Source organism: Manis javanica, chromosome 4, assembly GCF_040802235.1.
Source record: "Manis javanica isolate MJ-LG chromosome 4, MJ_LKY, whole genome shotgun sequence".
NCBI classification, from domain to species: domain Eukaryota; kingdom Metazoa; phylum Chordata; class Mammalia; order Pholidota; family Manidae; genus Manis; species Manis javanica.
In genome coordinates, this window is record NC_133159.1 from 50,023,923 (window position 1) to 50,048,825 (window position 24,903).

The 24,903-nt window shown below is 41.5% G+C and overlaps 1 protein-coding gene across 13 annotated transcripts in view; it reads left to right on the plus strand.

Moving 5' to 3' along the window:
• The window catches only part of NFIA (nuclear factor I A), a 542,941-nt gene extending 518,607 nt beyond the window's left edge, over positions 1–24,334 (plus strand). For all 13 annotated transcript variants that reach the window (XM_073234026.1, XM_073234025.1, XM_073234033.1 and 10 more), the window contains one exon: positions 16,968–24,334. In XM_073234026.1, coding sequence (XP_073090127.1) covers positions 16,968–17,044 — 77 coding nt within the window. In that variant the 3' untranslated portion in view covers positions 17,045–24,334. The remainder of the gene's footprint in view (positions 1–16,967) is intronic.
• The last annotated feature ends 569 nt before the right edge of the window (positions 24,335–24,903 follow it).

Here is a 24,903-nt window from a genome sequence, read left to right on the forward strand (position 1 = left end):
CACCATGTCCTGCAGAGCACTGGGCGGAGCTCTTTATATAGAGTCAACAGCCATGTATTGCCCACAGGTGTGTAGTGAGCTAGTCAGCCAGGGCCAGGTGAGAATTCTGGCCACAGGAACTCTCATTTTATCCACAATGAGGATGGAGCCTCAGGAGGAGATTAGTGTCTTTATGAGTAGAGACACCAGAGAACCTGTCATGTCATGTGAGAGCTCAGTGGGAGGGCAGCTGTCTGTCAACCAGGACGAGGACCCTCAGCTACCAAATCAGAGACTGCATCAGCTGGAACCTTGATCGTGGACTTCCCCATCTCCAGAACTGTGAGAAAACTCTGTAGTTTAAGCCATCCAGTCTATGGTATTGTGTTATGGCAGCCCAAGCAGACTAGTGCAGTGACCTTTGGGGTAATTTTCAGCCTTTCTGACCCTTAGATGTCACATTTATAAAATTATAAATTAATTCCTGCATTCCACTTAAAGTTTTATAAAGATTCAATATGGTTAGAATTTAGAGGCCCCAGCACCCCACCCTGCCACATAGAAAGCTGATGCATGCTGCTGCTTTTTCACCCCTCAGCACTGAACCTCTGTAAGCACCAGAGGCAAAGCAGGATGCATCTCTTTCATCTCTAGGACCAGGGACGTGTGATTGCCAGCAGAAACATAGAAGTGTTAATATGGCAAAAGCCCCAGAGATAATCTGGTAATATTCCCCCTAAGCTGAGGCTGTTCTCCCCTCATCCTCCCACATCCCTTTTCCATAAGTTGTTCCATTAATTCTCTCATTAGCTAGTGGAATGATATTTATTTATTAAGAACATACTTAGCATACTCCCAAGGAGCAAGTTAAAGCTCAGCTAACAGCTGCAGTTTCTAGTTGTGAGACAAAATACACTGAAGAATGCATGAGGAGAGTTTCTATGTATGTTTATAATTTCATATTAAAAAACTATTAAACTTTATGCTGGATGAGGGAGAGAAGAAAAAAAATCCCAGTGCAAAAACAAGTTATGAACCTAGGAGCACAGTTTCTGAATGTTTATTTTGTCACATACACAGCTGACATGATTAGTTCTAATGGGGTGGTGATCCTCATTGAATTGCAGATTGGTGTGAGTGACTGAAATACCACAGGGACTTAAATAAGTGGTGCATACTGTATTACTTAGGCTGCATCCTTTAGCCAAGTTGAAGGTTTCTTTTTCTCTGTCCATCCCCAACACACACACACACACATGCATGCTTCGCATGCATCTACCTATTCCAGAAGCTCCATGTACAGCATTAATTACCTATCTCAGGCAACACCTACTTGCCTTTACTGACTTCTCCCCCATGCCCTCTGCCACCCGAGTGCACCCCCCATGCTCTCCATTGTAGATAATAGTGTACCAGATCAGTCTGCTTTGCTACTGCATCAAGACCCAGATCAATTTATTGACTCTGTCAGAGTGGCTGGTACTGTAATTGTTACAAGAGAAGAATGGAAAGTGAGAACGTGTCCACATGAAAAATAAAAATGACGTTTTGTTCTTTCCTGCTCCCCTTCCCTACTTTTTTATTTATTTATTTTTGCCTCATAGATCTTTATGTGTTTACACAGCAGAGAGCACTTGACTTCAGTCAATCAGCTCCTTCTACATTATTAATTGTGACAGTTAGGGTGCTACATGACAGGAAGGGTATTCTGGGAAGCATTGATCTCACTCAGATGGCGTGGACCCGAGCAGGTTTGGTATTCCTTCCCTTATCTCCCTGCTTTGGGGTCCCATCAAATCACATTTCCCTGATTGACATCACAGAACGCCTCCCATCAATACAATTGATTTTGTGAAAAAGGACAGTGAACATTTTTCAGCTGGAGATAGATGAACTGTGGTGATGGCAAAGAGAACATTTCAGAAGTCTTCTTTCAGTTAAAATCTAAATTGGGAACTAAGGTACTATTGTCATCCCAAACACAAGCCTAACCTGTATCCTCAGAAAAATGATACTACTAGAAGAAACTTACTAAAAGTGAAATGTAGATTTAGTTGAGGCCAGCAATGAACCAGAGAATATAATAGCTGTTTTTAAAAGGCCATCTGCTAATTTTTTGTGAGAAATTTTTGGTTAAGTGCACATCTTTGAAAGACATTTCATTAAAGTTCAACTTTCATGGCTTATACCTGTAGACCCTAACATAAATCCTCTGTGAATGGACAAAAGTGAGTGGGTGTCATTTGTGACCTGGAAATAAAAGGTCAACCATTGGATTTATAGCTTTTTTAGTGAAAAGAACATAAAGATTCCTGCCAACTGGAGTCAATCCATATTTTAATGTTTCCTAGTTAAGATTATAAAATCAAGGGATTAGGATCATGCTGTTCAGTGAAGGTCAGAAATTAAATGTGATGGGCTAAGTGTCATTCCCATGGGGCAGAAGTTAATATTTCAAAAACTATTTCTACCACTGGCAGTCAAGAAATGAATCGTCCATGGTCATTAACTAAGGTAAGGGGAATCCCACCATCATTACTAAATTTAATGATAATTATTATACTAATCAACTTTATTGTAAAATTAGTCTGCTGTTCTCCTATAATGTCCCCAAACAGTGATCATAGATTGATTGCTGTCAAATAATTCTCACATACAATTACGAACAAGTCAAGATGGAGGATCATGGATGAAGGCTTCCAGGTGGGTTGTGGCTATTTTGTGGAAAAGCGTGATAACATAGAATCTTGGGCTGTCTATGACAATCTTCTAAAACCAAGAATCTGTGACAGCACAGACCTGTTATTAAGTGTGTTTCACCAGTGCAAAATTTTTTAAATACAAAATATTGAACATGCGTTTATGTTTTTTTCTATTTCACATTTTTGCCCGTGCGTGTACATGTGCACACAGACCACATGTACACACACACACTCCCTTTCTTCTCTTTAGAAATAACAAATTCCATTTGCCAGGCCCTTTTCTTCCTCGAAGTTTTGGAGCTCTGGATCCCATCTACTTTGGGTTTTTATTAAGAGAAAAGAAAGGTTATTTCAACGTCTTCATAGGATGACTCGGACACATATACCCCATACCACATTGAAATCCACTCTGAGATGCCAGTACCATTTGAAGTTGTGTAAATACAGAATCCTGAAGCTGGTCATTTCCTTGAAGATTATCTACTCCAGACTCCTTCATTTTTCAGATATGACTTTGCATGCATTTTGGCATAAAATGTGTATCATTTTAATAAGGCAGCACCTCCAAATGAGAGAGCCCAAGCCCAGGCAGGTGGAACACTTGTGAGACCCCACAGCTAACCAGATGCAAGGCAGGACTGACATGCAGAGTATCTGTCTGCAGGGAGGGAAGGGACTGGTAATTTAACATATGGCTTAGGAAGTTGGTACATGGTTCCTACTTTAGGAAGGTGTTTTATAAAAGCTCAATATCCATTAGATTGACCCAAATGCACTGGAACCCTAAGGAAAAAAATCCTGTAACTCAAAAGTTCACCTTGTAGAATTAATCTTCATAGACTGCTGTGCGCTACTGTGTGTCTGTTCAGGCGGTTGGGTGGGTGGGGTGGGTGGATATTAAACCACTTCTCTCTGTGCTCCTGGATATCTTTTGGTTGGACATTTTTCTAAGTTCTGTCCTTCATGTGCAGACAAGGTTAAAATTCCCATCTACTTTTCACAGGCAAACACTTTAATGTGCTTCTAGAGGAGGCAGGGAGTAGGGAGGACCTTTGATTTAAAGTTCAACATTTACATTTGTAATTTTGACTAATTTCTATGCTTGCATTAATTAAATTGAAATTGTTTAATTAGAATAAAACTAAAATTGATCATTAGGATTAATTTAACCTGATAGGCTTTGTGTGCCTTTCTAGACAAATATTATGAAATATAGTGATAATGAAGCAGTGAGAGGTATAATTTCACATCTCATAGTGATTTTAATATCTGCCAGTGGTTCTCTCTAGTATGTGGGTAGCTCTGAATGTTGCTGTTTATTACATCATTTCCATCCAGTCTGTGCCATGCTGTATCTCCAAGTTGGCCTCTTCCCAAATTTTTTTTCCTGTCAGTCAAAAGATGTACCAAATTCTCCTCACCCCACCCTCCTAAAGACATCATTCTTCCCCTTTCCCCCACCCCCACCATCTTCCTGGAAGGCTATTTGCTTGCCTCTTCCCTAGGGCCTTGTATCACAATGACCTCTGTAAACCAAGAACTGCTGAATGACACTCCTTATGGAATTCACTAATGCTCCTCAGCCCTGGGATCAGGGCTGTCATATCTGGACTGTCCCTTTGCACCCCTTCCTAACTGCTTGTTTTGAGTAAGAAGCAGGCACAGAATTAAACTCCATTGTAAGATAACCACAGAATGACACACTCTAAAGGAGTGGGAGAGAGAAGGCAGCTTCTCCAAGTGCTTACTTTGCTTCTAGGAAATAGCTTGCCCTCTTCATCCTTCGTCTTCCGCGTAGCTCCATCAAGGGAGGCTATTTACAAATTGGGTACCCTGTGTTTCTTAAAGAAAATGACAGGATGAGGCCACTGTCTTACCATAAGATTCAGCATATAAATTAAGTAACATGAGAGCTGCATCTACCTACCAACATATTAACGAATGTAAAACTTCTTGAACTATCAAGTCAACTATCAAATTATTTTGTCTTCAGAAAATTAAGGTCCACATGGATAAATTAAATCCTCAGGAAAAATCTGCAAACGGTTGCACGTTTTGAGTTCCTCCCATCCACCGTTTTGCCAGAGTTGCTTAAAAAAAGGTAATGTTGGCCGTTAGGTTTAACTTGTTTCCTATAGCAACCTTTAACAACAGAGTCCAAAAGGTAGTGCAGAATGAGTCAAATTCTCCAAGTCATGGCTATGTCATGAAAAAGATGTCTATGAAAAAGAAAGAAGAGAGACCAAGATAAACCACAGCAGGAACACATGATTCTCAGTGATTTGGGGCTGACTGACCAGTAATATACTAGAGACTGTCTTATCTGCAAGGGATCATCTTTCTGCAAATCGGCCAATCATTCCTGGCCGATGTTGAGACACTCTTAGGGTTGTGCGCCCTGCCTGATTCCACTCCATTGTCGCAGTGAGCTGCTGCCCAAGAAGAAAGCTTACCATCCATTTCTTCAGAATATCAGATAAATGGATTCAACCTCTACTCATGTATTTATCCGTAGAAGGAGCTTCATATTTTCACAGCAAAGGGTTTTATTTGGAAGCATATCCACATTTAATTTGATTTTAGAAAATCCTTAATGCTTTTCAGCATTTGAGCTAGGCTAAATTCAGGGGATTGAGAGAAAAGAGTACATAGCCAGCATACTTGTGCTGTTGCTATATTTATTCAAGAAAAATGAATGTCCATTATTGCACTAGGCCAAGAGGGACCATGAGCTAGCATGTAAAGATGGGGTTCTGTGTTTCCATTTAAGAATACCATAAAAATAAACATTGGCTCTCTGTAGTTAAAAAACAAACGCTTTCATATGTTATTCCATTTCATCCTTAAAACCACCACACTAGGAAGCTGATCTTAATCCCTTCTTAGAGGCATCAGCTGAGACCCACATTCACTGTGGGCCTTCAGTCCATCCACCCTCAACCAGGTCATCTCTGAGCGCCCCACAGCAGCGCTTATTCTTGAACTATTTATCTGACTCATCACATCTCACCTGCAGGGAGGCAGCTGCTGAAGTGGAGCACCAGGTAACCTGCAGTTGTGCTGGGTATGCGCACCTATCAGGAAGGAACGGCTCCCATGTAAACAGATGCTATGAAGTAACTCTCAGCTGTTGCCTCATTGGTTTACTGCTGCTGTACCCACTTTCTTGCTAGATAAACTCACATTTAGAGGAAAGTATATCTGAAGAGAATAAGTAGGCATTGCCCGTTTCCACAGAGAGCTGAAAATGAACACAGGGAAGATCCAAGTCATGGCTATGTCATTCTAGGATGTATATCCAGAATCTGTACCGCCTCTTTAACTGGAACTGTTCACTCTAAAGTTTTATAGGGAAAATTAAGAAGATAGCATTTTCTTGGCCCCAATCTTATCTTCCTTCCTCTTTGACTTTACAGTAGATCTGAGGAAACTTTTAATACTAACTAAAGCTTGGTGCTGCTCAGGCCCAAGCTGAAATGCCTGAGAAAGCAGTACAGATTCCAACTGTAAAACATTCCTTCACCGACCCTTGGAAACTAGCATCCTGAGGCCGGCAGAGTTCAGAGGGGGCACATGTAAATGAGGCTCAGTTATAAACTCCTGAGGAGTGTTTTATTTAGTTTAAACCTGAACTTGAACTCGTAAACGTGTTCCTGAAGGGTAACACACAAAGGCTGATGCAGTAGAACAGGAAGCCATATTTTAGCACAGACAATTCGCTTCTCTAAAAAAAAGAAAAAAATCTTCGAGTTTTGTTTTAACTGAACTCTCTAAGATTGCACAAGACCTCATATCTGCAAGATTTTTGTGATTGCAGAATCCAGATGAAAGTTAATCTGTCATTTAATCTCTCACCATCCTTGCAAAATAAATGATAGGATCTCCTATCCATATGCCAATTTAACAAGAGAAAAGGATATTAATAGAGCCAATGAACATATAACAATCATCCAATCTATAACTGGTTTCATTAAAATAAAATAAAGTGATCAGAGAAGTGGGTAACTTCCAAATTAGCACTGTTGTGAGTTCTAAGTTTGTTCCTAAAAATCTGTTACTGGGAGAGCACTACCAAGTAGAATTTATCTGAAAACAAAGTAAGTGATTTTGTTTACATGCTTGATTTTATTAAACCCATCATTGAATCTGTCTTCAGTGATCTCTCCTTGTGAAATCTCTGCCATCTCTGAAGTCATTACTAAAGAGGTAAAAATGAATTAAATTTTCTCTGTTAGAGTAATATCACCTCTCTCCAAGAAGCACAGATTCCTGACAGGACAGCCAAGGAACTGTGCCAGCCATGTAGATTATGTGTGTGTCCAAATCATTGCTAAGGCCTTCCATACAGACTGTTAATGCTGTGGGATCATCCCCTTAGTCCAGCTCCCCACCATGCCCCCATTAAGAAGCTTCTCGCCCACCTCCCCTGGAAATATTCAGGAAGAACCTAAATGTTTGTAGTAATGAATACTGCTGAGTTGTAAATTTAATCTACAAATTTAGAAGGAAATAAAATCTGAACGTAAAAAGCATTTGCTGTTTCAGCATTAAAAAAAGAAAGTACTGTCATTTGAAACTGCCATCTCCCCCCTGTGGGTTTGTTTTGCAAGTCACGTCTTAACAAAGACAAGTTTTGTTGCCATAAAACCCTAAATCCAACCACATCTTCAGGAGGAGGAGGAAATCATTGTTCACTGGTCCCTGGTTCACACTTTTCAGGGATGTCACATAGAGCTTTGCCTGGGCTCAGGGAAATCATTCCATTTTCATCCAGAGCAATTGGCTCAGATGAAACCCTGACCCCGTCCCATGCCATCTAGATCACATAGGTGCCTCCCGTAGTGATGCGGCTTACCTTTAGGCCAGTATTCAGAGTCTTTGTCTTTTTATGTTTGTTCTCCCCTTCCCCAAATGCTGTGAGTACTGGTATACTGAGGCCTACTTTGCACATAGTTCGGTTGGACCCTGTCATCACACAGGTTAGAATTCAGGTCTGACTTTTTCCACAGTCAAGCTTCCCCTAACCTCAGTGAGAGATACGAAGTTTTACCCCTGCTGATACCACAGCTACTCTGTGAATGAGAGAAAGATGACTCCTGGAACCAGTAGCATTACCGAGCAGGCTCCCCCATAGATAAAGTAGATGTGGGACTGGGATCTTCCTAAGATGATCAGAGCGGCCTCTTGGATGCCTGCAGCCCACGGCGGCTAGTGTTGGAGCTGGGCTTGTACCAGGGTCCCTGACTCACAGTCCACTGCCACAGGGCATCTCACTCTCTTCTCTTTTCTCCCTAGTCTGGGAAGTGAGATGCTACTTCTCCACATTCTGTGCAAACTCTGCTCCTAAGCCAGGTTTCTTTGGCTCACTAGGGAAACTTGGGTTCCAGCTGCAAAGTGGGTGGCTGTGGTGGCAGTTGAGTGTGTTCTCCTTCATTTTCTTTCTAAACCAGTCAGAGGGGTTTAGGATGGACTGTTAGCATGTCTGGCCTTTGAGAGAGTAGGAGTCTGTCCCAATTCCTGCAGCGGTTGGGGGAGGGCGGGGGACCAAACACAGGTGGAGAGGGAGGGAGGGAGAGGGAGATGGGCTTGAGGGGTGGGAGGAGGCAGGTAACAGGTCTGGAAAGGACAGGAGGAAGGACCCGGGACAGTGAAACTGGGAGGATTAAAGGACTAAGAAGCAAAGACCTGCGCTCGAGGCCTTGCAAGGTGGTGCCAGCTGTAGTGGAAATGTCCAAAGGTGGCACATGCCACCCAGTGCCTGGAGGGCTCCTTGGCTGAAAACTTTAGTTTGGACATTTGTTTCTGGCAGAGTACCTGATCTTCTGTCCTTTATTGCAGAATGTCTCTGGGAAAATTTTTGAGATGACTGGACTGTTCACTTAGTTTGCCCCTTAGTAGACTTCGTCTACCTACACAATCCGAACATTCAGTCTACATGATTCTCTGTGAACCTGAGTCAGACTTTCAGCTTCGGAAGAAGAGCAGGAGTGGGGAGGCACACAGTGGAATGATTATCATAATGTGGCCGCGCTCTGCTGAGCTCTGACCTCCACTCCCACGCCTCTCTTTTTAAACAAGAAAGGTTACCTCCCTGGGCCACTCTTGGGCCAACCCCAAGTGTGGCTGTCTGCACTAGTTAGACAACAGGCATTTAATTAAAATTGGACTCTGATGTGTAGAACACATACAGGTTTTTTTTTCTCATTTCATAGCTCCCCAGGAAATCATACTCTCTTCCTTTCCTACTCTCTCAACTCTTCTGACCGCAAAGAAAGAAAGAAAAAGACTACAGGAAAGATTATTTTAATGTTGAAAGTCAAAAATTACAAAGGGCTAGGCTGCTACTTTATTTTTTGCCTTTAGGGCTGACATCAGCCAATAATAAAGCCTGTGTTGTATCTTCAGGCCAGACCCAGCTTTTTTATGACTAACTTCCCATATGGAAAAGGGTTTGTCCCATTTCAGGGCATTAAAATATAGCATTTAATGAATCTGTAACTAAAATCTTTCATCTTTCTTCTGTGCAGTAAAAGGGGTTGCCCAGAACCTTCTGATATTTGGTTGGACTTTGTAGAATCCAAAAGTGCAAATAGGAAGCACAGGGCCCCCTCACTGGAAAACGAACCTTGAAACACCATGGTCACTGCATTTTCTGCAGCAGAGCCACCCCGGGCCCTGTCTGGGCTCCACCCAGAGAATTCGGACCGTGCCATCACGGCCACAGAGATAGGAACTCTGGGCGATTTCATCAGGGCCTAGTCCCCTTCATCTCCACGCTGCACCTCAGATCCCAAGCAGCTTCCGTGGCACGGGCTCACTTTAATGGACAGAATCTATTTTTCATGAAAAAGCAGGAAATAAGCTGTCTCTTTCATAAAAAGATTTACAAAATGTAATCATTGTTGAAATATTCCCTTTGAACTGCCGTGTCCATGGGGGTCTCCCGCTCCCAGAGTCGTGCTTCATTAGAACCCCCTTACAAGTGGCTCCAGAAGGGCAGGTACACTGGTGGTGCCCAGCTTTGATGTCTTGAATGAATGAAAGAAAAGCACCATAAAAAAGAGCTGTTGATCAAGCATAAAATACTCTTTAAGCTGACAGAATAGCAGCGCTAACACACCCTAAGCTGCTTTCAGTTTTTCCCTTTTTCCCTCACATTTTCCTGTGCTTTGTGTACAGTGGGGGTTTGTATTTTATAAGAAGTCTCTGATCTATGTAGTATGCCATTCCCTAACAAAAAACCAAAATAGGATTGTTTCTGTCCCACTTGGTTGCCTGACTACTCCCTCCCTCCCCCCTCCCTTCTCCCCCTCACCCCCAACTTCCAAGGCGTGCAAGGCAAGGGCCCAAATGCCTTTCATAAACTTGAGCCAGTTCCTTTTGTGTGGTTGGTTTCGCTGCTCTGATTTTAATACTGCAATTAAAGACAGATTTTTATTTTCTCAAGAACTTTCTCTTGCAACTGGGGAAATGGAACTGATGCAGCTGCTACTTTTAACTAAGGAATTGTATCATTAAATAAGAGAAATCTGCCGTGTTAAGAGATTTCTTTCCAGGGGCACTGGTCCTCCTTAGGTCTTACGTGGACCTTAAGGGTCTGCACACATTTTACAGTTAGAGAACCTACTTGCCCTGAGTTTCTGGCCTTCTGTATTTGCATCTGCCCAGGCAGTAGCCCCTCTAATCCCCAGAAAAACTGATAGTGTTGTTATCCCCATTTTATGGAGTTTAAAACTGAGTCTCAGGGTGCTAACTAACTTGCCTAGGATCATTTCACTAGCACATGATAGAGTACTGGTTAAATGACAGATTCTGTTAACTCAGACTCCAGAGCCCTATTTCTTACCACTATGCATACAGCCCTCTGCTACGCCTGTACAGCAAGTGTGAGTGGGCCAGCATGCAATTTTTAACTCAGAAGTCTTGCCTTTATGAGGTAAAATTACTTGGATGAAAATATAACAGGAGACCAAAAAAAAAATGTACTTGATGGTGAGGCAGACACTAGGGTGAGTGGAACACAGTGAAAGATTCAGACTTTGGAACAACAGTTGGAATAATTGGATTGTGTATGTACTCTCAAGGTTTGGAGGTGGGGCTGGATGGCTTATTGGGTAAAAAGATTAGTGTTTTCCCGTCTTGAGGTTTGAACCAAACGTAGGTCTTGGCCGGGAGCAGCCTGGTCACTCTCCAGGGAGCGGTGGTTTGGACATCTCCTCTGTGCTTGTAGTAAGTAGGCAGCAGTCCATGTTACAAAACCATCGCACATGCTACTGATGCAGTTGGCCTGTTTGCAACAACTCTTCAGTCAGAGCTGCCTGGGGCAGCTTTTGGAGACCTGTGTCTCTCTCAGGAGCACCTGTCATTTGGGGAGACAAGGACACATGACATGAGCATGGAGGTGGCACAGCCATGCTAAACGTCTTGCTGGGGTGACTGCCACAGGCTTTGGGAAACTTGGAGTTGGCTTGTTTCTTCCTTCCTCCCTTTTTCTACTCAGCAGTAGTGATTAAGTGCCTATCCAGTGCCAGCCACTGGGCAAGACGCTGGGATGCCACAGGCACGAAGACAGTTTTGGGGAGAAAACAGGTAATGACAGTTCACTGGCTATGAGAGGTAAACCCCAGGATAAAAGGCCTGGAGAAAGACCCCTTGGCAGAAGGGACTGCTCATCTGAGCACCTGAGGACCAGCAAGTGTCAGCAAAGCCAGGGAGAGGGGTGCAGCCTGTGCCAAGGCCCCGCAGGGAGAAAGCAGTTGGCTTTAGGGGACCTGGAAGAAGTTTAACACAGCACAAGTGTTGAGCACAAGCAGTGGAAAGATAAGGCCACAAAGGTAAGCAGGGCCAATCATGGCCCATTAATGTTTTAATAGTTTCCTGTACAATAAACAAGTCTTGGTTTAGTGTTATTGAAAACAGGCTTTCTTTAATTAACAAAATCAGACAAGAAAAATGACTGCAGAGATCAAAGCCTGTGGCTGGCGTTACCAATAACTGACACCTGTGTATAGCATGTCACCTTTTTCAGGAGAAACCAGTGTGGAAAACTGCTTTCCTCTCACGTAATACAGAATGACCCTCACAGCAGTCCTCTGGAGGCCTGGGGACAGGGACCCACTTACTTGACACTGCACAACTAGTCATTAGAAAAAGTCGGACTCAATCCTGGGCCCCACAGACGCTGGATCCTCAGCTTCATCAGTTGACATAAGTTATAAAGATCCTACTGTGAGAAAAGCAGGGTACCTGATATTTTGAAATGTATTGAAGTCTAAAATCCAGTGCTTCTTTCTGCATAACTCAAGAGCAGGGACCCTATTTACTGTACTCATTATATCCCCAGAGCCTAGCATACATAGTGCTGAGCACACAGTAGGTCCCCGGTACTGGTTGAGTAAGTGAAGAAATGCTCTGAAGCAGGAAGCCAGAAATGACTAACTGGATTAGTGAGACCCAGTGGAGACAGCACCTCAAGAGAGAAGTCCAAATGGTGACCCTAACTCATTCAGTACTGCTTGGCAATGTCCTTTCTGGGGGCTGACTGGCAAGTCAGCCTGTGGGGGCGTGGGGCCGAGGCCTCCCTGGATGGGCATGTTTGAGTTTTATGGGTGTGAATGTCCTTAAATAACCCACCTTGCCTGGAGAAGAAAGCAAAGTGTCACGCCCAGGCCTGGATTCCACATTAACAACCTCCTTCCGGTGTTCAACTTTGCCCTTGAGGCCTTTTGTTTAACTTCTTAATTTGAAAAACAGATTCTGCAGCGTCACAGTCTGTTCCGCCCTCCCCTCCCCCACCCTCACCCCAAGCACCCTCTGTTTTGGTGGCTAAAGTAAAATATAGCTATCTCAAAAAGACTTGTATTTCCTTTTGTTGTTAAAATATACATCCTGCCCTCTTAGTGAAAGGGTATGTAAAAGGTCTTTTTAAAAAGTTGTCCTTTGCACTAGCATGTTTGTCGTTAACAGAAGAGTTGTCTCTTCATCAACCATGTCAATGGCAAGCTCATGACCAAACTTCCCTCAGTTTCCTAATTGCGGTCCATGCAGAGTAAGAAAAGGAAAGAGCCTGGCATGGTCAAAGGCACCTACTGCCGGTTCAGCCTTCCTGTTTAGGATGCAGCCGGATAGATACTGTTTATGGTTCATAAACCTGACTACTGTGAGTATTCCAGAGTCCCAGAAGAACCGGATTCGAACTTTCATGGAGCTGTAAATTAAGGGGCGGGAAGTGCGATAAAATTCCTTAGAGAATGGTGGGAAAAAAATTGCACTGCAATGGTTAAATGAAATTTTATAAGCACGTTCTGTGTGGAGCTGTTTTGCATTACATGAGTTGAATACCTTAGAGACGGCACATCTGCAGGCACTTTATTAAATCCTTAGTCAGCACTTTCCAACCTGATGAGATTACTACTTCATTTGACTGGAGAAAAGGAAAGCTGAGCTCTGGTCCTGGACTGCAGGTTTCTTTTGATGTTTCACCTTGAACACTGAGAAAGGACAATTACCACCACCACCACCACCCGCTTCCTCTCCCCCCAGTACATCGCAAACTGTAGAAATTGTGAATACAAGAGAGTAACTTTACTTAACCGGGGCCTTTGTGGGAGTGTGGATTTATGGACCTCCAAACAACTCTAGCTGAAAGTTCCTGAAGAAAAAAAAGATCAAAGCTCTGTTTACTTCCTTAATGTAAATGTCTCAAGATAACATCATCCTATATTGTATTGTAATATTGAGACTCACTGCAGATAAGGGACAGACATTCCTTTGTAGTCCATCTGGATACAGTAGGTTAGATTAAGGGGCTATAAAGTATGAAGGCAGAAACCATAGGAAACCTAAGCTATGTCAGTAAATGTCTGAAGACAACTTTTTTACTCTCTGTAAATGAATTCTGTTTAATGTGGCAACATTTTCGCAGTGATTTGCTACTCAACCCCGACAGTTGAAAATCTCAGATTTCTTCCATATTTTTCTTCTATGTCTCAAAAAGAAAATGATCAGGACCATTCTTCAAACAATGTTTCGAAAGTTTCACTGCTTGAACAATGGATTATTCAGGAAAATACCACAAGAGAAAAATGGGCTTTTCCAAACATTACCTTGTCCACTTGCAGTTATTAGTAAGTAGTTCATGGAAGCTTATAGAAATCAAGTGGCTTATACATGTGCAACTATCACACTTATCATTACAGAATTAGGAGTGTCTTCAGCTTCATACCGGACATGAGAAAATCTGGTGAAAATGAATGAATTTATTCTTATTATTATAACTATCTGCCATCGCTACAAATAAGTGATTTAATCAAAGAGACCACTCATTTTACACACACACACACACACCAAATCCCTGTGTAGCTCCCCTAACCGACTGACTTCCCCTTCTGGAAAGCCTTTGGATAAGTAGCTGGGTTAATTGTCATGAAGATTAGTGTGATGTTGAAATAAGTACTAATAGTCAAATTACAGGAGTGAAAAAGTTTAAGAATAGGTTTTGGTTTGGGCCTGAAAGGGTTAATTAAGTTTTATTCACGGGTTATTAAAGACCCCCAACCCATGCCTTCAGGAGTCATATTGACACCCCACCACAGGGCAACTGGCTCCTCTATTGACATGTTGCTGGTCAGAGCACAATAGCCTTCTGTGTCTGAAAATCATTGCTAAAATCATCTCAAGGAAAAAAAAAGTTTGAAAGCTTTAGTGGTAGACAAAAGCCCAAGGGCTGCAGTGCGCAGCTCAAAAACCCAGAGTCAGCAACTTCTATTGATTAAAAACTAACCTTTAAAGTAACTCTGAGAGTGTGTGGTTAGCATTTAAATTTAAACATGTCATGAGTTGATTTGTGTTACTGAATACCAACTCAGAAGGAGTAACATTCACATCACATTTTTTTTCTAATTCCCTTAAGCAGCTAAAGTATTTCACAAAATGTCAATAGGGCAAAAAGAAAAGGTGGGGAGGGGAAGGGTGGGGGGCAACACCAGGCCTTGTAGTTTTCTTTCCCATGCAAATACCCACCCCCCAAAAGAAAAGTGTGGAGAGTGCAACACAATAATTAGTCCTTTGTCTAACTTTCCCAAGTGCCAGAGAAAGACAGATTAATTAAATATACAACAGTGTTGGTTTTTGGAGTGGGGGTCTTGCGTGCTGTGTAGGTCATAAATTAGGCAGAATAAATACTTCAATGTGTTTGCAGTGAGCCTGCTACGTCAGAGCCACTGCAAGGTTGGTGGGAGGAGAGTGGAGGGTTTCTTGCTAATGATAGTCACGTCTGGGTCTGTCTGGTTGCTCTTAGCAACCAGACATGATGTAACACCAGGATGAACTTGAACTTGGGGGACTTGAAAAGAGAACAATAGACCAGAGCAATCAATAAAGCCTATTTCAGTGAAGGATTACAGAGCTGCTCTGGGGTAACCTTGTCTGCAAGGCACACACTGAATAGTAAAATGTGTGAAGAAACTTTTTTTTTTTGCTTTGCTTTTTAAGAGAAGTGCAGAGGCACTGCAGCTTTTTGTAGTGAGTGGAGGTTGTGTCCAGAAACTGTGGTATGGAAAACTGCTCCCCCTGCTGACTCACTGGATGGAAGGCGTTAGCTTCGAGAACTTACTGCTCAATGTCAGATGTAAGAAGTCTGGAATTTCACAACTGACTCAGAAAGTGTGAGAGCAGAAATTGTAAGCATCATCATTATTTGCTGCACCTCACGTCTGAAATTATCTTTTTTAAAGGGAGAACATGGATCAGAGTCAGCTCTTAGGAAAAGCCTGCAAAAAATACAGTTTGGAGTTTGCCTCTCCTCCATTCTCTCCCCTTCTTTTTTGTTTTGTCCCATTAGATTTAGGCCACGTGCATTTGCCAGGATGATTTCCTTTCAGAACACAAGAGGCTTTATTGTGTTCCTCAAAGCGTGTGGTCAAAAAATAACAACTAAAATTATACAGGATGAGTAGTTTTTCGGTTAGGCTTAGGTGTTTTCCAAGTCCTCTGGAAATCAATTGCAGCTTGTGTGACCAGGAGATCCTAACCCTACATCTATGTAGCTGTCATTTCATCATTGATCCCTGTGATCAAATGCGTCCTTACCTTACCTGACTGGATCTCTTGGGCATGGATGAGCCCTCCTATGACTGAATCAACCCCAGTACACCCCTGTCTAATGCTGTAAACTCAGAGATGGCAGAAGCATTCACTTTTGTAGGACATTGGTGATTTTTCTGACAATTTAGCAGGATATCTCTAGAGAAAAGTTGTCAAAAGCCATATACTTTGTTATTTCACTTGAAAAACTGACTCTGATACTAGACGGTAATTGGTTACTTGGCTTAGCTATCACAGAAAGAAATGCCAGTGTATAAAATGATGTATCACAAGACTATTGCCTAAAGCTGATCACCTAAGGATTCATGAACTGGTCACTGGGCCCAACAGGCATACAGAAGGCTCTAAATAAATGTGGAACGAACAAAAGCATGATCAAGGGCTACACAGTGGTGTCATTTTTTTCCCCCTTGTACTTCGTAGTAGCTAATAGACATCTGGTACCACCTGATTATTTTATGTTGTTCTTGAAAATATTATTTTAGAAATATTGAGCCAAAAAGAGCATTGTATATCACAAAATCTACCTCATGTACATTTGAGGAAATTGAGCATCAGAAAGATGCTGTGACTTGTCCAAAATCGCCCAGGACTCTTGGTGTAGCACTTTTCACGCTGTACATCCGCTTATTCTTATGCCACTATTGATCATCTCTGCTTGTTAAGAGAATGTCACAATAATATCGTCAGTGTCTACATCTCACTGAAGAGGAGATGGGAAAGCTGTCAGAGTAGACACTCATCAGCACGTGGAACTTCTCCCCTCACCCCCTCTCCAATCATTCAGCTCTTTCTTCATGAGAACCTTCTGTTCTGGGCACTGTGCTAGGCCCTGAAGCTTCAATGAAAACAAGATGATGTAGCTTCCCATCCTCCTATAGCTGACCCCATGAGAATTCACAAAACAAACTTGCATTTCAATTGGACATAAATACTTTATGCTGTAAGACGCACTCGGAATGTTGGCAGACCCCACTGAAAATGCTGAATTTCAGTTTCAGACGAGTATGATCAGCTTCAGTGTCTGAAGACTTAACTACTGTTGGTCCTTCCTTTATTTTTCCCAGTGAATACCTGCCCTCCCTCCAACACAGATCCCAATTTCACCGTTGGAAGGGCAACTTCTGAAGTACGTTATTTTCCAAATCGGATCTCTAATGGCACTTTCCTTTTGTCTTCCAGTCCTGGTACCTGGGATAAAAGTCACAGCATCCCACCATCCACCAGACAGACCACCTGACCCCTTCTCAACTCTGTAACATGGACGCATCCCCAACCCAGCGCGGTTACACCTTCACTGTCAGTGGAAGGGGAGAATCAAATCAACTTGTACATGGAAACAGCAAGCATTATGGTCAAACAGCAATGGCCATAACCTTTGGGATTTTTTTTTTTAATACTTTAGGGACTGTTGTAATTTTCTCATATGGTGCTGGAAATGGTTGGGCTTTGTACCATTTGAAGTGTGTCTGTGGTATCGTGAGCATTAGGTGATGTGGCTAGAGGAGGTTTACCCTTGCTCACTGACTTCCCGTTGTAACACACTTTCCTTACGGAGCCTGGCTGTTTCACAGTATTTCATGAATTTACCCACACAGGTATGAGCCTCCTTGAGCAACTGGGGGGCACATGGAGAACTAAATCTTTTGTAGTAGCTGAGATCTGCAATATATAACTTACGGGACAGTCAAAGGGCAATGTTTTTCTGTAACATATTGGAAGAAGAAAATGCAGTTTATGTTCCTTTTTTATTTTTTCTTTTAGTTTGGTTTGGTTCAGCAGTCAGCAGTCAGCAGTCAGCAGTTAAATATATAACATGGCCCGCAAGGACAGTGAATCCACTCACGTTGCAGAACAATTCCGAAAATGGCAAACTACTACTACTACTATTCAGTTTTTTAAAAGTTTTGAGATGCTGCACTTACATTTAAAAAAAAAAAAACATTTTTTTCAACAATTTCAACAATGACACACAAATTCACATGGAAATGGGGAAGATGGTCTGTTTTGACAGAAACTGACAGGAATCAATCAAAACAATCGAATTTTGAATTGAGTAAAGTGCAATTTCATTGGATAGCTAAATATCTTTGTAAGATAGAGATTGTTGAAAATTCTATTTTTGTTTTTCAAGTCCTTCCACCCCAGGACTCTAAATTATTGGGGTAAAAAAACAGCCTTGCAAGAAAAAGGGGAGCTATTTTTGCTTTTTATGTTTTTTATTGTTAAACTTGTATCCCTTTAAAAACTGAAGGAAAATTAAAAAAAAACAAAAAAACAAATCTAATGGTGCTTTACCACAATATGTTAACTACATTAAATGCTAATTAATTATTTTCTGTTATCAAAGCACATAACTAAAATGAAATCATGGTATCTGTTAATTTTATAAGCTAGAAGTCACTATAATGGATTATGCCAAGTCTGAAAATTTTTACATGTATCCGGCATCATAGGATTTATCAGTTATCAGACACTTCATTGTACCAGAGATTGTCCAGAAATTTTTAAGACCTTTGTGCCCCTGAGCTGGGCTATGGGAAAAAATATGATAAATAATAATGAAACCAATACTGACACAAATGCTGGTACCCATTCAGTTCAAGGGTACTTGTTAGGGAAAAAGAAAAAGTTTGCACCCCCAAATGTCCTGTATCTTATGTAAAGAAAAAAAAACACAAAATACCAAGAACAACAAAAAAAAAAAACAAAAAAAGTGCAAGTGATTTTTCTACCAGACAGCGAAGCACCCCTTTGCTTCCCATGCAACTTCAAGAAGGTTTCCTATACTATACATATATATATGTTCTGGTTAGCAAGCCTTGCTGACCAGAGAAAGTCTCTGCATGTTCTAGTGTTAGTAACTAATTTTTATATAGTTAATGTAGGATAAAGTAGAGTGCATTAAGACACAATATTGTAATCCCTACTCTAGGCACTTGCCTTTAAACTATGTTTTTCAGCCCTTCAGAAGGGTTCTACTACTGTCCTATACAATCAAGTAACTGAAATTCTTGGGAAGACACTTTGCTCCTCATCTTTCCCCCGAAACTTTCGTTTTGTTTTTTTTCCTTAATTTGCACGAAAACAAAAATTCCATATCAATGTGCCTTGCCCTGGATAGCGATTATTTGTGGAATTGTTGCACATGCTCCTCTATTGAAAGGGGGTTTTCCCTAGTCAAGCATTTGGAGACACTTTTTGTAAATGTGACTTTTATGTCAGCCATTGTCAGTTTCAACATCTAGAACTAAATAGAGAGTTAGTCGTTCCGCAGATAGCAGTAGTCTTTATTGTCCTCTGTGGTCAGTGGCAGTGCTATTCTGAGATCTGTAGACGCTTAGAATATCAGTATTTTGGATGTTGCTGCATTTTACAATTTATTTGGAGTCTTCCTTTATTCCCCCCCCCCAGATATATGAAAATATGCAATACCTGCTTATATCGTGTAGAAAAGCTTAGCGATTATTAATTTTTCTTTTATTTTTTTTATTTGACCAAAGTCGGTGCTGCACTTGACGCAGTGTGTTTTAGGTGTTTGTCTTTGTACTTTTTTGTGATTTTTGAATGCACGTGCGCAGGAAGGGCTCCTCTTAGAGAAGCAGTCAAACTGTGAAGCACTAAGCTGACCCTGCTTCAAGCAATTTTGTTTTTACAACTGTTCCTTTCACAAGCAAGCCTTAAAAAAAAAAAAAGACAACTTCCTTTTTCTTCAGCTCCCACACCCCATTTTTCTTAGCAGACTGCAGTCAATCCACATTCAATAAAAAGTATATAATGCCCATTTTTATATGCACGTTTTTAAACTTCCAAGTTCTGAAAATTGTTTACTGGTTATCTCTATTTAAGGAAAAAAAAATAAAATAAAACATTTTGGATTTTCATATGTGTCTGATAAGTGGTTGAATAGTCGTTTGGCGCTGTTGTATGGTGTGATTGTCAGTATATGGTGTCACTTCCTATAGCCAGCCAGCATACTTTGCCTTCCCCTATAGCACTTAGCTGGGCATTACTTTATTATGACATATGTGCACTAAAAAAAAAGAAAAAAGAGAAAAAAAAAGAAAAAATAGCAGCTTTCAGTGCTTCACAGTGAAGGGAAAAAAGCCTAGACAAACATTTTGTCAGAACCTTGCGATAAGCCAAGGTATTACCAGTAAATTGGTTGTATATACAGTAAAATTGCACCCTTTTTTTAAAACAAAACAAACTAAGCAATAGTTGGGCAGTTTTAGTTGTTTTTAGTGAGCATGTTATAGTCATGACTGCAAAGAGAGAGAATAAACTGCCCACTCAGAAGATATGTAATTTGTATTGTTGTATAGTTTTATTGATTACACTGATTTATTCTACCCTATTTTATAATGCAGGACTTTTGTAATGTTGTTTAAATGAGGAAAAATTTCTGTCAAATTAGCCTAGTGAAATTTCTGATTGTTCATTATAAAAGGCAGCGTTCATAGAATTGCTTTTCTTTCTTCCCCCACCCCCACCTCCTCCCCGCAACTTTGGGAACTGGATTTAAGTTTAAAACTTTCCTGTTTCCTTTTTTTTTTGTAAGTATTTAAATACAGTTTTTTTTTCTCTCAATGGTATAGCATATTCCTATGCTTGAGAAGTATAGGTCTACTGAAAAACCATTGTAAATGGACGTTACAGGTATGCTGTATTTTTGAAGGTATTTTGTTGTATTAAGTTTGATGAAGCTAAAATTAGGGAACTCTGAACAGATTTGCAGGAAAAAAAATGTTTTAAAGGCTTTAAAACATTAGGGAGGCAGTCTAGGGTGATAATGAACAGGGGTTAAGTATTAAATACACTAAGTTACATTTTTGTTCATGTTTCATTGTCCAGAAAGCAGCAGGAAACTGTAGTTGAGTTGTGATCAAGCAGGAAAAAAGAAACACCAACAGTATGAGTGTTTACCTTTTTAGATTAAAGCCAAGAGAAGACATTTGAGGAAGACTTTGCTACCGGGGGGATGTGTAGACAGACAGACTGAGGACTATCAGCATTTGAAGGCCCAAACCTTGATTCTGAGACACATTTGAATTTTTTTTCTTCCATCAAATGGCATTAACAATATTGGCCAAGATAAGTCCCTCAAATAACTCCCCATATTTTTTTCTTTGGGAATTGAAGTCAGAGGCACAAACACTAAGTCTTACCATTTTCCTATATACTTTTTTCTGGCCCATCCCCCTGTCACCAAGCCACTCCTTTTCTAATCATTCATGGGCAGAGGCCCCCTTCCTCATCCCACTCTGTTCATCCCAGAGCCTTTTCCTTCCTTTGCGTTCTGAACCCACCTTTCTGTTTCTTCACACCCTGGCATGACAGTTACTTAGTATCAGTGCTACCCACCCCGACCCGGAAGCCAGGTGTGGGCTACCGACAAGGTACACTTCCGGAAGTTTCTGTCTTTCTTTTTCTGACAGTCGAAGTGTTAAAGGAACCCAAACTTTCCAGAGTCAGGTATTCAGTCAGCCCACAGGAATGTGCAAAACCCATCTCAAAAAGTTTGTCTTTCACTCTTCAAACTCATGCCCATATACTTGGAATCCTGTAGTTCCAGTATCATGAAGTATTTATAAAATTTACATTAAGAAAGACATTTTTTCCCTTGTGATTGTTTTTGGGGGGTGGGGTTTCTAAGAATGGCATTTAATGTACTTTGCATCATGTCTCTGGAAATATCTTTGTCCATAGTGGTGGTGGTCTCTCTCTCTCTCTCTCACTCTTTCCTTCTTTCTGTGTATCTGTCTCTCTTTCTCTCTTATCTGTTCTTTCTTTCTTTCTCTCTTTTTTCCCGGTAGCAGGCCTCCATAGAACAAATTTAAAACACAACTGGCATGGTAATGTAAGGAGAGCTTCAGTGGCACCTCACCACCCACCCTCCGAGACCTGTCGCCAGACAGTGTCAGAAAGCTGCACGGCCCACCGGCAGAGCTTTCGTTCAAATTGGTTTCCAAGGCCAATGTCGTCCTGAAGTCAATGCATGTACTTACTGTTTGACAGTAAACCCGCTCTGCCTTCTCCACGTCCAAGGCTGTGCATTCGTCTAATTAGTGTCGTGTATGTTTTCCTTTTATTTTTTCCAATAAAAAAACAGTGGGATGAAAATTGCTTTGATATATAGCAGGTAACATTGAAGCTATTCCATAGCACTTAACTGTAGTGAATACTGTGTCACCAATTCTGAAATCAATTTAATGTTTAATGCAAATCCATTACATGGTGCTATTACAGGCTGACAAAATGATTTACACAAATGTGACAACTTGGGCTCAATTCACTCTGCTTTCCAACAGTGTAAATGCATAGCAGTGTTTATCTGCATGAGAACTATGCACTAATCTATCTGAAGAAAAAACTATATCAACTTTGGTATCTTCTTTCCGTTTACTTCAATCCTTGCCTTTTTGGTCATTGTTATAATGCCAGCTTTAGGACAGAAAGAATTATAAGAAAACCAGCATAATACCTGATATATTAAAATGTAGTGCCTGTGAAATCTGTATTATATTGCTCTTCTGAAGTAAGATTTTTCTACACCGGTAGCCTTCGCTGTCTGTCAGTCAGGACCTTCTGGTATAGGTGATGTAAAATAACCGTACAATATTAATGCATGCTATTCCATAATGCTTAGTGAACTGTATGAATATTACTCAGAGTTATGTTAGTCTTTTTTTCTGACTTGGTTCTTGTCGGCTAGGTTTAAAGGTATTTCACTGAGAATGCAAATTCTGTCTTTTCTTGATTTCGGCTGTTTTCAGTATTTTGGAGGTATACATGTACTTAAATTCAGTATTACTTGTGTTTTTGTTTTTGTTTTGTTTTTTTGTTTTCTTTCTTCCTAGGGGACAAGCATGGGTTGTTTGATTTCAGAAATCAGTCCCTGGCAAGACTTTTGTCTCAAAACGACTGTTTGAATTTCAAGAACTCTGCTATGAAGACACTTTGAGAACATTTCCAAGTGAGGGACATTTTCCTTGACCCTCGACTGAAGCTATGCTGAACCTGCAGCGTGTTCTTAATGGACAATGTTCAGCCAGGTACCCATGCTTGATCCATCTTCACACCAGACTTCCTCATATTAAAAGAGAAAAAAACGAAAAAAAATAATCTTTAAGAAATCACATGGCTATTTAGTTTCATGCACAGTTGCAATATGTTCTTCAAAAATAAAACTCTGTACAAACTTTGGGCCCGATTCATAAGAAAAAGAAGTTTGCTATTAACACGGGATTTTAAAAATATACTTTTTTTTTTGGCCTAAATTTGAAACTACTTGCTTCCCAAATTAAGTAAGTTTCATCTCATTTTATTTTTCCCCTACAACAGCACCCATCTGCTTTTCCTGCCTCAAAGGGTTGGTTACATGACTGGATGGGGGCAGTAGGGAGCAGAAAGGGAAGCGCTCAGAAGGGTGAGGGGACCACCTGCCATGGGGGATGTGAACAGGGAGGCAGCAGCATTGGGAGCAGGGCGCCGCCTACATGCGAGGCATCACGAGCTCCCCCTGCAGGATCCCAGTGCTTTTCATTCAAAACACACAATTTCCAAAATGTGTCTGTACCCCAAGAGTATATGGTGGTAGTGCCCCCCCCACCCCCCACTTTAGCCACAGCACCTTCACAGTGGAAAACACTGGGTCAGGCCATGTGAATTCTATATCTCCGTGGCGGTTTTAAGGACAAATAGTTTCCAATAAATTGGGCCATTTTTCCTACTGTCTTTATGCTCAACTTCTCAGAATGGCAGGAGTTTTTTCCCTTTGATTCTATTTGTGTTGTTCTTAAATTTTTTTTTAATACATATATTAGCACTTTTTTTTTAACATCTCTATCAAAGGTGACAAGGCCACACTAGCTGCAATGGGATGGAGATCTGAGAGAGCTGCCAGCTCCGTTCTTCCTCCCTGGGCTCAGACCAGTGTCTGCACTGCAAAGGCATGTGGGAGTGTCCCCACTGAGCTAGGACTAGCCCTGGAACCAGAGCTTTATCAGGCCCTAAGAGATCCTTACGGAAGACTTTCAAAGGCAAAATCATGATCCCCTCACCCCACAGCCCTGACCTCTTACCCAGAACGAAGTGCACTGGGGGCTTTTCCCACCACCCTTGGAAACCTGTCCACTCAAGGTACCTTGGTTTGTCATTTCAGCTTGTGGGGGGAGGGGATTGAACACCTCCAGGGATGATTAGACGTCTGTTGTGAAACCAGACACCCCCCGTGTTAATAACTTGGTTTGACGTTTGTTTTTATGAGCCGGGCCCCCTGTGCCTCTCATATGCTTGTATTGACTCTCATAGCTACCCTTTTAGTTTTACTGTGTTCTGTGAAAATTTGTAATTGGTTGAGAATCACTGTGGGCGTCCATTCTTATTCAACTAAATCTCCACAGGTTTTTTGAGCTGGTGTGGATTAGTTTAACTCTTGTATTCAACCATTAGTGCTACCACCTTCTCACATTACAATACAATTACTGGAAACAAGTACTGCATTTCCTATGCAACAAAAAAGGAAAAATAAAAAATTGCTAATGCTATGGAAACTGTGTCATCATTTGCTGTAAATCATGCCTGAGTCTTCATACTTGAGTGACAGCTATGAGCGTGGATTGGAGGTTCCCCCAGAAGACAGTCTTCCCGGACCGTGGAGTTTGCACTCTCCCGGATGGATGTCAAACACTCCACACCCTTCATGGGTTCGGTGGGCAATGTTTTTTTCACCTACTTGGACAGACAGATACAGGACGTGCACCACCCTAGTGCTTACCGTGCACCTGTTACTGGTGTAAGTGCCGAAGGTATTGTATCAGTTAGGGCCCAAGCAGGAATCAGGAGTGGCTCCAACAGGGTCTCTGAAATAGTGGAGATGGAATCAACTGTAGGACACAGCCGCCAGCGCCGGAGCTGAGAAAACCAAAGGGGGAGGTTAGTCCCCAGGACCGAGGAGCTCCGAGGAGAGGCCCCACATAGCTGGCATCTGCATCTTTACTGAGAGGGGTCATGATGAGGGCAGGGGCAGCTCACGGCTGTCACTCAGACTTCTGAGAGGTTGTGGGGTGGCTGGTCTAGGATCACTGAGGAAGATTCAGCCAACAGCATTAGTGCT